The 12,840-nt window shown below is 51.0% G+C and overlaps 1 protein-coding gene across 1 annotated transcript in view; it reads right to left on the bottom strand.

Moving 5' to 3' along the window:
• The window catches only part of LOC144101926 (prolyl 4-hydroxylase subunit alpha-2-like), a 28,414-nt gene extending 16,191 nt beyond the window's left edge, over positions 1-12,223 (bottom strand). Inside the window, exon 1 of the mRNA XM_077635158.1 lies at positions 11,218-12,223. Within this exon, the coding sequence (XP_077491284.1) occupies positions 11,218-12,213 (996 nt within the window). The 5' untranslated portion in view covers positions 12,214-12,223. The remainder of the gene's footprint in view (positions 1-11,217) is intronic.
• Positions 12,224-12,840: the final 617 nt, after the last annotated feature.

The following is a 12,840-nucleotide window of genomic DNA, read 5'->3' as shown; positions in this document are numbered from 1 at the left end:
AGAAAACGTTCGCATAATATGCCGATGGCTGCTTTATACCGCACGCAGTACTGGATCACCGGTGAGCAAGCAGCGTGAATGCTGTCCAGTAAACACCGGTGGTTCCAGACATCCCTCAGCTGTGCCGCAGTAGACGAAAAGCCGTACGATAGATGCCGCTGGACGCGTCCAAATCCGTGCACACGTACTTAGACGTTTACGCGCAAGAAACAAACATCCGCAAAGGCCGATGACGGCTGCTCAACGGCACACTGCGTTTTGAATCACCAATGAAGGGTGCGAATATCACAGTTAACGGAGGTGGTCTCCCGAATCCCGACAGCACGGAGCGATGACGCAGTAGGCGACACGACACGGTGATCATTGTCAATGTGCACACAAATTTGTCCACACAAAACGTAAACAAAGCTTTTAACCGAATGCCACCCTGGGACATGACTGAACAGCACTAATGCCGGATTTCGTGAGCAATTTTGCTAGCTTCCCCAACAAGCGGACGCGACCAGCGGAGGCAGCCATTTTGGTAAACGTCCGCGAGTAAACGAACCGAAACCCTCACGTGACCTCATGACGTCATCGGAGTTTCTACATCACCAGGAAAGAGAGAAAAATTAACAGTTCGTTCCGAAGTTGGTTTCGAACCCCAGCCGGTGTGGAGAGATCAGCTTCGCCGGCCTCTGCATTAAAGTAGTACGCCATCGCCGCAGTCTAACACTCCGCGTGCATGTTTTCGCATTCACAGCAGGTAAGTAGTCAAGTGCGCTCTAATTATTCCGCCGCCTTCCACTAGGGCACCTCTTTTTTCTTTCGCGCACTTCTCCCTTCTCTTACAGCGCATTTGAGGTGTCTAGCGATAAGTGAGAGTTACTGTGCGATTTTCTTTCCTCAAAGAGCGTAATTTTTTTAAGCAGCACAGAAACTTCTGTACCAAAGTAATGTTACACCCGCCGCGGTTGCTCAGTGGTTATGACGCCCGGCTGCAGACTTGACAGACGAGGGTTCGGTCCCGGCGGCGGCGATCACATTTCGATGGAGGTGCAATGCTGGAGGCCCGTGTGCTGTGCGATTTCAATGTACGATGAAGACCCCTCGTGATCGAAATTACCCGCAGCCCTCCACTACGAAACCTCTGGTCCCAAACCACTGCTCGCTAACTACTCTTCTGGAAGCCCCGGAGCCCCATAACCCCCATATGGAAGGCAGCACATGCTGGTCTCCTTGGCAACGAGGAGGCTCATTCCCTAGCTCGAGGTCTCACATTCGGGGAAGGAGGCGAGGCCCCTCTACGGCTATGTGAGCGCCTGCTCTCCTTGCATGGTATTCTCTCGTACTGCCGCAACAAACGAGGGGCATAAGCAGCCCCATCCTCCTTCCTCACAATAGCGCAGGCCACGCACTTGCGACGACTACAAACTCGGACTGCTCCATACCCCAACTACTACATGCCCGATAACCAGACCAATTGCCTTCCTCATGCAAACTTTTCGGCAAAGAAGGAGACTTCCTACACTCCCTCCTCACATGCCACACCTTCCCTCATCTCCCATCACTGTCCACGGCGGAGTCTTACAGGGAGACTCCTCTGACCAGCACTTGCACTCGAGACTCTCCAATAGATTGCGCTCCAAGGGTTATCCTCTGCTTTGTGAGGGTGCCTCCACAGCGAGGGCGCACCCAAGTGCCATGCAGGGGGCTTCTCCCCATAACTAGTGACCTCCACCTAGTGCTTGTAAGGACCGGTCCCTTACGGGCTGATCCAAGCATACCTCCAGTCTCCTGTATATCCAATAAATGTGTTCACCACCACCCCACCACCACTTATTTATATCAGTGGACACAAACGTTTATACCACCACCGCCTCTTTCTTCTTTCACTCTCACTTTCCCCCTACCGTCACGGTTCCGTCGATGTCCACCGCGAGGTGAGACAGTTACTGAGTCATTTCCTTTCCTCAAAAACAATTTTCAATGGTGTGAAAGCAAAAGCGGCTATTGCGTTTTTTGTGGAGGCAGAACGCTAAGGCACCCGTGTGCCGTGCTACGTCAGTGCACGTTAAAGATCCCCAGGTGGTCGAAATTAATCCGGAGCCCTCCGCTACGGCACCTCTCTCTTCCATTCTTCTTTCACTTCCTCATTTATCCCTTTTCTTACGGTGCCTTTATGTGTCTAACGATATATGAGACAAATACTGCGCCGTTTCCTTTCCCCAAAAACTAATTATTATTATTATTATTATTAAATTTAATACATTGGTAGAGAAGCTTGTGCGCTGCTTAGAAATTCACAGGACAACATAAAACAGACAGTGAAGTGCACACTGCGAAGCACAGTTCTCCTTAATGTCGTCCCGTGACTTTCTAAACGCAAAAGGCGCCCATGCCATGTCTGAATGTTAAAGATCCTCATGTGGTCGAAATTTTTTCACAGCCCTCCAATACAGCACCTATTTCTTCCTTCACTCTCACCTCTCCTTTCTTTAGAGCGCATTTAAGGTGTCCACCGAGTGGTGAGATGGTTACTGTGCCATTTCCTTTCCTCAATAAACATAACTATTTTAAAATCAGAACAAACTTCTCTACCAACGTAATTCTACATCAGGGCCGCCGCGGTGGCTGAGTGGTTATGACGCTCGGCTGCTGGCCCGAAAGACGCGGGTTCGATCTCGGACGCGGCGGTTGAATTTCGATGGAGGCGCAATGCTAAAGGCCCGTGTACTGTGCGAAGCCAGTGCACGTTAAAGAACCCCAGGTGGTCTAAATTATCCGGAGCCCTCCAATAAGGCGTCCCTTATAGCCTCAGTCGCTTTGTGACGCTAAACCCCAGAAACCATAAACCGTAATGCAACATCACCAGCCCCCGTATAACATATATTTGCTAGTTTGAAAGGTCGGATTTCTGCAGTTCACGCGGCACAGCCTCTTCAGTGGCGATTTGTTTTCGGCTCCACTCGTTTTATAAATCGAAATGCCTACCACCAGTGACAGCCGTGTGTCGAAGTGCACCATCAACGATGACCACCGTGCTTTCTCGCAGTGTTTGGTTAGGACACTAGTGGTTATCGCAGTGCTTTGGTTTGGAGAGTAGTGGTTAGGACAGTAGTGGTTACCAGCTGGTCCCTACGTTCTCTCCCGTGCGTAGTGACCTGTGTCAGCTGCCTTGTCGTCTTCGAGTCATGGATGGCGCTGGCGACAGCTGTCGGTGCAAGGTAACAGGTTTATCTGGCGAGAGAGGAGGAAGCCTCTCTTTCCATTGCGCTCCCAAAGAGTATCCTCCCCGAACTCTTTGAGGAGACACTGCCTGCGCCACTTCCTCGTCGTCTGTGCGATGCCTCATGGAGTCGAAATTATTATGAATCCCTCCTCTATGGCACATGTTACTGCACGTTAACGAACTTCAGGTTGACTAAAAATTCCCCAGACCTCCCCCATCTGTTGCTGCAGAGTGCAATACCCCGCGATTTAAAATTTTTGCTTTCTTTTACTCTCCCCTTCGCCCCTTCCCTCACGGAGCGGTTGAGGAGTCCACCGAGGAGTGAGACAGTCGAGGCAGCCTTTCCTCAAAAACAAGTTTTTTGTTTTAATTTTTGTTCGAACCAGAACAGGGGCGCTGTGGCGCAAGCGAGGCGTGCGGACGTGCGTCGCATGGCCTCCGCGAATTTGCGCAACTCAAGCTCGACTAATCATCGGGCCACCCAAATTTTTAGGAGAATCCAGAAGAACAAGTCACCAGGACCACGAGGACACCAAATTCATCCCGGTAGGCCCAAATTTTGGACTTTTATCGAGGATAGAAGCGGAGACCACGTGGCAGGAAGTTAGGCCTAACGGTTAGGCCTAACCACCCTGGAGCCCACAGGGGCGCCCCGCCGGACCGGAAGCTCTCGGATCGATGATAACGGCGACTCGGGCACACAATAACCGTACTGCAAGCAATATGGAACCTGGATTTATCCAGGAACAAGACAATTACCAGGAAATGGCGATCGCGCCGACGACCACGTGCAACGGCGTGGGACCGGACGGCGAACCCATGGAAGCTAAAGAAGCAGGGGCCATGCAACAAGACAACGCGATGAGCGTTAGCAGATGGGACATGGAAACAGAACCAGGATGGACAATATACCAATCCAGGAAACAGAAAAAGAGGGCAAAGCAGATGGGAAAAGACAGCGCCCAACCCCTGCTCGGAATCATCAACAACAGCAAAGTGGCGACAGTCAACGCGGCCGCAGACGGTGTGACGCAACCGGAGACTGGCAAGGAAGGCATACAAAAGGGGGAGACAAGGAGGCAGACAAGGCAGAAGCTACATAGGGTTATAGGTTAGAAGCTTGATAGGGTTGCGGGCATGCCTGACAACATTCGCCAAACACTCAGGGTGTGCCCAATCCCACGCAACATGGACCCTAATCTGCACGCAGGGAGAAGGGCTACGAGAGCAGAGTATGTAGAAAAGCACTTAGCTGAAAAACAAATGTAGCATACACAGATGCGGCTTTCCATCGATGGAACAGAAACACGAAGGAACACAGAGTAATATCGGTGGTGGTCAACAATTAAGAGGACCTAGTCACCGGTATATCACAGAGCGGCTGCAGAGTATCCGAGGGGGAAGAAGCTGCTATTGCGCTAGCAGTAGCTGAAGGATACCGCAGAAATAAATCGCTCACAATAATCACTGACACCAAAGAAGCATGCAGGCACTACACTAATGGTAGGATCAGCAAGGAAGCGCTACGCATCATCCTCCCGGCGGGACCCCCGAACAAAGAAATTCAGCACAAATTTTCTGGGTGCCGGGGCACACCGGGGTGACTGGGAATCAGAGGGCCTACGATCTAGCTCGCGAGCTTACCAACCGCGCAGATACATCAAGTGACCCTGAGCCCACCACAACGGTGGAACCATCGTATTCGGAAATCCTAAATTTCTACAGAGGACAGAGGATCCTCCACCACACCAGCTGTTAACGCAATATAAGGCAGTCGGTTGGCGTTGACTGCAAACAGGAAGCTTTCATAACTTACACATACTTCACAAAATGTTTCCGAACCAGTACGCGGACACATGCAAGTGGTGTGGAGCCACCCCCACTTTATACCATATTACATGGGAGTGTAAAAACAATTATTCCATAAACTAAAAGAGCCCAATGCGGAACAGTGGGAGAGCCTGCTCACCAGCAGCGTGCTGGCGGTCCAAAAAGGACTGGTCCAGCATGCATATGAGGTAGCAAGACTCAGTGGGGCCCTGGAATAATGGCACCACCCCTGGAAGACTCGGAACTTCAACATAAAGACACCCGGGTCCCGCTGAATCAACCAATTTTTGGCGCCAATAAAGTTTTTCTCTGTCTCTCCCTCGAACCAGGAATGTCAACGCCGCGGTGGCTCAGTGGTTAAGGCTTTCGGCTATTGAGCCGGAGTTCCCGGGTTCTAACCAGGCCGCGGCGGCCGCATTTCGATGGAGGCAAAACACAAAGCCGGCCGTGTGCTGTGCGATGTCAGTGCACGTTGAAGATCCCCAGGTGGTGAAAGTTATTTCGGAGCCCTCCGCTACGGTGCCTCTTTCTTCAATTCTTTACCCCTTTTTTATTCTTTCTCTTACAGCGCGGTGGGATTGTTCACCGAGATGTCACACAATTACTGCGCCATTTCCAATTAAATCAAATAAAATCAGAACATTTTATTTCAAGGCATTTCCCGGGGAGACAGAGACTAAAGGTTAATACAGCTTGACGAGGTCTCTGCCCCCGCTTTTTTCGCACAGAGTAGCAAAAAGGTGCACTTGATATAGGAATTTCGGTTTTCCATTCGACAACCAACAAAAATAACTTAAAATTTACCAGGAAAAGAAACAGCATAAACGCATACACAGTTGGCAAAAAATCATATGCCCAGACAAACTTCGTAAGAATTTTAACGAGTTAGTTATTTAGTGCGCACTGATGCAGCAGCACACACTGCGCATAAAAACAGAAAAACAGTAAATCAGAAATAAAATGCTCATATTATGACAGCAATATGGAGCAATCTACATAGCGCATGTGGTTGTCACAAGTTCTATACAATCTTTTTAATTTATCAAGGCTATCTGTACATTTTATTACGCCTTCGTGTTTACTTAGAATATTGATTGCTTAGTAGGCCAATGACTGTTTGCCATAATTTGTTCGAACCTTCAGAAGCCTTCTTGTGTGATGCCTGAAACCTTACTGGTTATCAACTGTTACCCAGATATCTTTGTAAATGTGTGTGGCGTATATATGTTGAATTTTTTTATAGAAGTATGTTTGGTTGCCTATGATTATATCGTGGTTTAAAAAATAGCTCTCTAGTGCGTAAATCACAGATGTCTCCTGCATAATTTTGAAAAATGCATAGCACTCTTTTTGGTAATACCATGAATTTCTTATAGCTATGCTGAGTAGTGGTGCCAAAAACTAGCGAACAATAGGAAAGCTTTGAATAAATTAAACTGTAATAAAGAGCTTTTTTTACCAGAAAGGTATTGTAGAAATTTTTGCAATGTATCCGATCAATTGGGCTATATCGGCGGCCAAGTGCTCAACAAGACATGTTCAAGCCAGAGACTCGTGGAACTAACCTCCTAGGAATTTCTCCTCTGATGTTTTCTGAATGCGCGTAGTTTTATACATAATTTGCATCACGTGTTGGTCACGTTTATTTGGAGGAGAAAATATATCTAGTTTTAGAGGTGTTTAAATGCAGAGAGTTTTCATTTAGCCATACAGACATTCCGCAAGAACCAAGAACGAAGTTCATACCATGCATGAAGTGGCATCGCGCAGAAGGGTGCCTTTTGCGTTTGGCATCTATGTCGGAGACGATGTACCGCTTCAGGCAACATCTCAGCACCTAAGACGTGTTGATCCAACTCTACGAACTGGTGGTCAAGCCCGCAACGAGGCACGCGCCGCGCGGGACACTCGCCCTCGACCTGAAGGGAGCGTTTGACCACTTGTCCCACGCAAGCGTGTTGCAGAGTCTGAACAAGACCAGGTGTGACCGAAAGGCCATCGGCTACATAAAAGATTTTCTGTCAAACCGAACGGCGACCTTCAGAATAGGGGAGGAGAAGTCGGACCCTGTCAAGCTCGGCGATAGGGGCACCCCTCAGGGATCGGATTTGTCGCCCCTGCTCTTCAATCTGGCGCTCCTGTCCCTGCCTGATCTACTCAAGCAAATCGAAGGCGTGGACCACGCGTTCTACGCCGACGATATAACGGTGTGGATGACCCGAGCCGGGTCCGATGACTGGACGGAGGAAGCCTTGCAGCGGGCGGCAACGACCGTGCACGAGTACGCAAAGTCATGCGGACTGAGCTGCGCTCACCAGAAATCAGAGCTGCTCACGATCCAACCGGAAAAATCCAAGAAGGAGCTGCCGCCGAATGTGATCATCACCATCGACGGAACGGTCATCAAGCCAACACAGCAGATTAGGATTCTCGGCCTACTACTTCAGAGCGACGGGAAGGCACTCGCCGCCGTCACAAAGATCGAGACTACAACCCAACAGATACGTAGTATGCTTCGGAGGGTATCTAACAGAAACCGAGGCCTCAAAGGACGATGTCATGTGCCTGCTACGCGCGTTCGTCGTGTCGCGGGTTACCCACTCCGCCCGTATCTCCAGCTGACGGAGGCGAATATGGACACTCTAAACACGATGCTTCGTAAGGCAACGAAACAAGCACTGGCCATGCCCATATGCTCGTCCACGCACAGACTGCTAGACATGGGCGCCTACAACACGGTGGAGGAGCTCATCGAAGCCCACCTCTCTAATCAGAGAATCCGGCTCAGTCACGCGGAACGCGGACGAGCCGTCCTACGCAAGATAGGATGGCAGATCGAGCCAGTACCCATGAAGGCGGCCCTTCCGGAGGACTGGAAGACGACCATTCAGACCAAACCCCTTCCCAGGAACATGACGCCGGGCAAGGACGACGAGAGGTGCACCGCGCGGGCCAAAATCATAGCCCGGAAGCTGGAAGAGAACCCCAGGGTCCTCTACGCGGACGCCTCGTTCCGAAAACAGTGAGCGTGCAGCGGTGGTGGTTACGTCAAAAACAGGTTGATCGTCAGCGCGTCCCCGAAGACAACAGACCCCGCTGTTGCCGGAGAAGCGGCCGTGGCCCTTGCACTTGCACAGCCGAGCGTGGACACCGTGGTCACCGACTCAAAGACAGCCTACAGAATCTTCCGCAGGGGGGGGGGGGGGGTAAGTAATCTCCTCCGCGGCCCGAGTCATTCTATCCAAGTGCAAGCCTCCAGGAAGAGCCATAGAGCTTGTGTGGGTCCTGGCTCACTCGGAGGTAGCAGGCAACATCATCGCCGACTACCATGCCCGAGAAATGTCAATCCGGGCCAAGCACGAGCCCGAAGAGCTACCGCAACCGGTTACCCGCTTTCGGGACATTACCCGCATGCACAGCGAGGAAAGGTGCAGACTGCCAGAATCGCACCCCAAACTCATCAGGCAACAAGAAACGATCCTGCGTCGAGCGCAGGCGGGATCGCTTGCGCATCCCGTACTGATGAACCGCATGTACCGTGCGGAACATGATATGCTCTCTTTTTTGCAAACGAGAAAAGGGCACCCTGCCGCACGTCTTGGCAGAATGCACAAAACTCAGGACCCCCTCCTCCCCTTCCCGCCAGCACCCCCAATCCCCAACCACTTGAGAGATGGGAGAACTTGTTATCCAGCCCCGCCCAACCGATTCAGCTCGCACTGACGGACAGGGGCCAGGAGCTGCTGGAAACATATGGGTCCCGTAACCAGGGAACCACCAGTCTGGTGCCTGCGTGCACCACCGATTTATTTCGGGCTTAATAAAAGTCGATTCATCATCATTGCGTTTGGCCTTCATAAAAATTCTACCGCCACGCCTTCGAATTCATACTGCGTCATTACGGTCAGCTAGTGAACGCCGCAGAAGACAGAACACCAAATTTCATCCAGCGTCCTCATGATCAGCGGCTGAATGCAATTGAAGATGCTGTAGGGACGCTCGGGAGTGCGGTCTGGAATGCACTCCGAACAAATCAGAACTCTTACATATTAGAATGGATAGGAGCCTAGGTGAGAAGATGCAAATTTACGTCAACGACACCCAGATACCAGTGGGGGAGACACTTCGGATTTTGGGATTACAAATAATCAACCAGGGTAACAATGCCGCGGCCTTGCAAAAAATAAAGTCAACCTGCGAACAGATTAGTAGGATGACTGGCAGGATATCCGGCAAGCACGATGAACTTCTCGAAAAAGAAACCATTCACCTGGTTTAGGCGTTCATCGTCAGTCGCGTGGTGTATGTGGCGCCCTACCTGAAGCTGAGGAAGAGCGACCGCGGGAACTTCGACACGATGATTCAGGCGGCGGGTAAAAAGGCACTAGGGCTCCCTGCCGAAGCGTCTACGGAGATCCTGCTCCAACTTGGTGCCCGAAATTCGGCGGAGGAGCTGATTGAGGCACACAAAACAAGCCAAACTGCCAGGCTTTCGGTGACCAGCGCCGGCAGACAAGTCCTCCGGGATCTCAGCAACGCGTTGCTCCCCACGACCGAACGAAGAGTCGACATCCCGGAGGCATGGAAAAATACTTCAATAGTTAAGCCGCTCCCCAAACATATGATTTGAGAGTATAATCAGGAGAGGCGTGAAACCAGGGAAAAATTTATTCAAAATTACTACCGGAATAAGACAGGCATATACTACGTGGATGCAGCGGGTCCAACCGAGAAGGTAATATGCACCATTGCGGCGCTCCACTAGGGAAGCCAGAAGAACAGTAAAAACTAGCGACGCGCTAATGTTGGAGGAAGTGGCGATTGCACTGGCCGCCACCCACTCCGACGCAGCTTGCATAATGTCGGACTCGCAGCAGGCCTGGCGAAATTACGTGCGGGGTAGGATATATCGCCACTCGCCCGCAGGATACTGTTAGCATTTGAGAGCAATTCGGATTCGGCGATTAGTAAAAAACATAGTATGGGTACCCGGTTCCCAGAGGGTTGAGTGGAATGGGGCCCTTCACTCAGCTGCCCGAGCACTCCTTCCCCCGGATTCCACTCAGTCCTCCGGTTCTGCCGCAGCAATCATATCAAGCCCGTCAATATCTTACGCGGATATTACAAACCATTTACGCCTCTTCCCGAGGGTACTCTTCGGACCTGCCAAGGGTTTCGACAGAATCGAGGAGTGCCACCTTAGACGGTTTAATACCGGGTCTCTCTCTTAAATTCCGCCATACTAAAGCACGTGGACCCAATATTCAAGGGCAGGTGGAACTTTGGCGGGCAGTATGCTAATCTATACCTCATGGTGTGGGCCTGCCAGCTCAATACACATATAACCGTTTTAAGTCAGCCAACTAGGGAGGGCTGAGAGGCGGCCCTGTCCAGCTCAGACGTGGAGGCCCAGCGGGCCCTGGTCCAGAGAGCACAGGCAGCGGTGGTGGCAAATGACGTCCCGGAATGGGGGCTGCCTCCTCACGGCAGTACGGAGCTATGTTACTATACTTCGACTGCATGTGCAGTTATTAGATGGCGCTGCGGTTGCTTGACTTACGATATATTTACTAAGTTGATATACTAGGACGATATATTTACTAAGTTGATATACTAGGAGGTGCCAGTAACAATATCGACTTTCACACACAGATCCGGGTTGCGATAACATCCCTAGAAGTCGCCGAGAGTCTAGGGCTTATGGCCACTTCATGGGGCTACACCCCACACCATCTGCCACTTTTCTCGACTGAAATGAAGTTTATCTTCCTCCTCCTCTACCACTAAAAGTAGGATATAGGATGCTAAATTGGTCTGAAACGAAGAAATCGCTACTTGGTCAAGAACGCCTTAAAAAAAAACATGAGCACCCGACAGCATCACCATTTCAGACGCAGTGCCTTAAGGCTAATCAGCTGTTTATACAAAATAAAAATTTGTAGAAAGGGCATCCTTTCCATCTCCTGCGTCTAAACATTCCAAAACAAGATGAAAAATCTCGCCACATGAGGCAGCGGCGGTACCAAAGGCCTGGTTCCTGCCTTCTTCAACCCAGCATAGTAAGGGCGCCCTCCCCTCGCATCCGGCCTAGGAAGAGGCCCAGCATGAACACGAGAGGACTACTCCTTTTCGTGGCCGCAATCTTCATGAAAATAAAGTTGCTCTCTCTCTCTCACCTTGCCAATTCGTTTCCAACTGGGAGAACCCAAAACGTTTGTGGGCGAGTAGATGCCGGCCCGTTTGAATCCCTTGCGTGCTGCGGCTCGGATGTAATCCACTTCCGCCGAGCTGAGAAAGCCGGGGAAGACTACGATGCGTGGTTGCAACGACAGCACTTCAATCTTGTAGGGCTGCAGGATCAGACGGGGGTCTCCATAGTTTGTAGACATAGTGCAGAATAATCGTCCGCCAGAGGGCCGCAGATCTCCCTCCTGAACGCACACGGACTTGTATTCACCAACGTCGGAATCCGGCGGTCCAGGGTAGTAAAGAGGCCGATGGGACATTCTCGACCTTCGCAGCCGCGGCCACCGCTTGTCGTTGTCCTGCAGCCAGCGAAGACCTAACTGCAGTTTGCGGGATCTGCCGCTGTCTAGAATAGAAGCTATTTGTAACGCAGCACAGGACCAGGCTGTCGTGTTCCCGAACGGCCCCACAATGTAGCAACCTCTGGCCACTTCCTTGAGGTCTTCAGCCGAAGCGGCCGGCAGCAGACGAGATTTCATGGCCGCCATCTCTGTAGCCGGAATGTCGTACACCTGCTGGAGCTTGCAGATTCCGGCGGCCGCTCCGGTGACGTCACTGTCCGCAGGCCACCACTTCCTCGAGGAAGGCGAGCTGAAAGCAGCGCGGAGGCGGCTTGAGACGGGACGCTCTTTCCAGAGCGGTGAGTATATGCCGAAGGCTGCAAGGCTGCTGACGGAGAGGAATGTTCCCAAGACCTCGTGACCGCCTCGTCGCCGCACAATGGCCTGGAGCTTTTCATGGAGAGCCTCTGCCTCGTACAGGAGGTGCTCTTGCAGGAGCAGAAAGAATCGGCCGTCCTCAAGCGCAGTGCTTTCTGCGTCGATGGACTCTTGCATATCCTGGGTGGAAGTGAACAGGTCTGAAGAGCACACTGCTACGGGAAGCACCACCGTTATATAAATTGCGCTGCGCAGTGGGAGCAACATGTCGCCACACACTGGGATACTTCTTTTTCTTCTTCTGCACTTTCACTTTCTCTTTCCTCAGAGCTTTATAAAACGCACGCGACAAATGCGGTGCCCTTCTCCTATTCTATTAGCCCTCCATTTAACTAGCGCGTCCATAGCGAGCCAAGAACAGAGTCGTAGAAACAAGGCTACAGCGTCGGACTTGGCGTGGAAGAAGAATTTTCTGTATCCGTCTGTCCAGTTCACTTTCGGCCCCTGTGATCCCTGTTTGCCTCCAAAGGTAAGCACATTCTAATTTTATTTGCTCTCTTATGTATTGCCAAAGGGCAATCTTAAACACGAGGGCACAAGGAACACACAGCGAAAGAAATACGGGAAATCTGTAGTCTTAAAATCTGCTACAGCGGCGATTTGCTAGCTTGCACAACTCATTTATTAACATCCATCATAATCAGGGCATTAATAAGAAAAACAGTAGTGCACAGTAATGCGTCATCCCGCCAGTACCGAAAGATGAAGTAAAGAAAGCCATAGGAGCAATGGAAAGGGAAAAAGCAGCTGGGAGGATCAGGTAACAGCAGATAAGTTGAAGGATAGAGGGGAGATCATGATAGAAAAACTAGCCACCCTGTATACGCAATGCCT

This window comes from Amblyomma americanum, chromosome 8 (assembly GCF_052857255.1).
Source record: "Amblyomma americanum isolate KBUSLIRL-KWMA chromosome 8, ASM5285725v1, whole genome shotgun sequence".
Taxonomy (NCBI): domain Eukaryota; kingdom Metazoa; phylum Arthropoda; class Arachnida; order Ixodida; family Ixodidae; genus Amblyomma; species Amblyomma americanum.
Note: the sequence above shows the minus strand (reverse complement) of the source record. Positions and strands in the feature narration are given on the sequence as shown.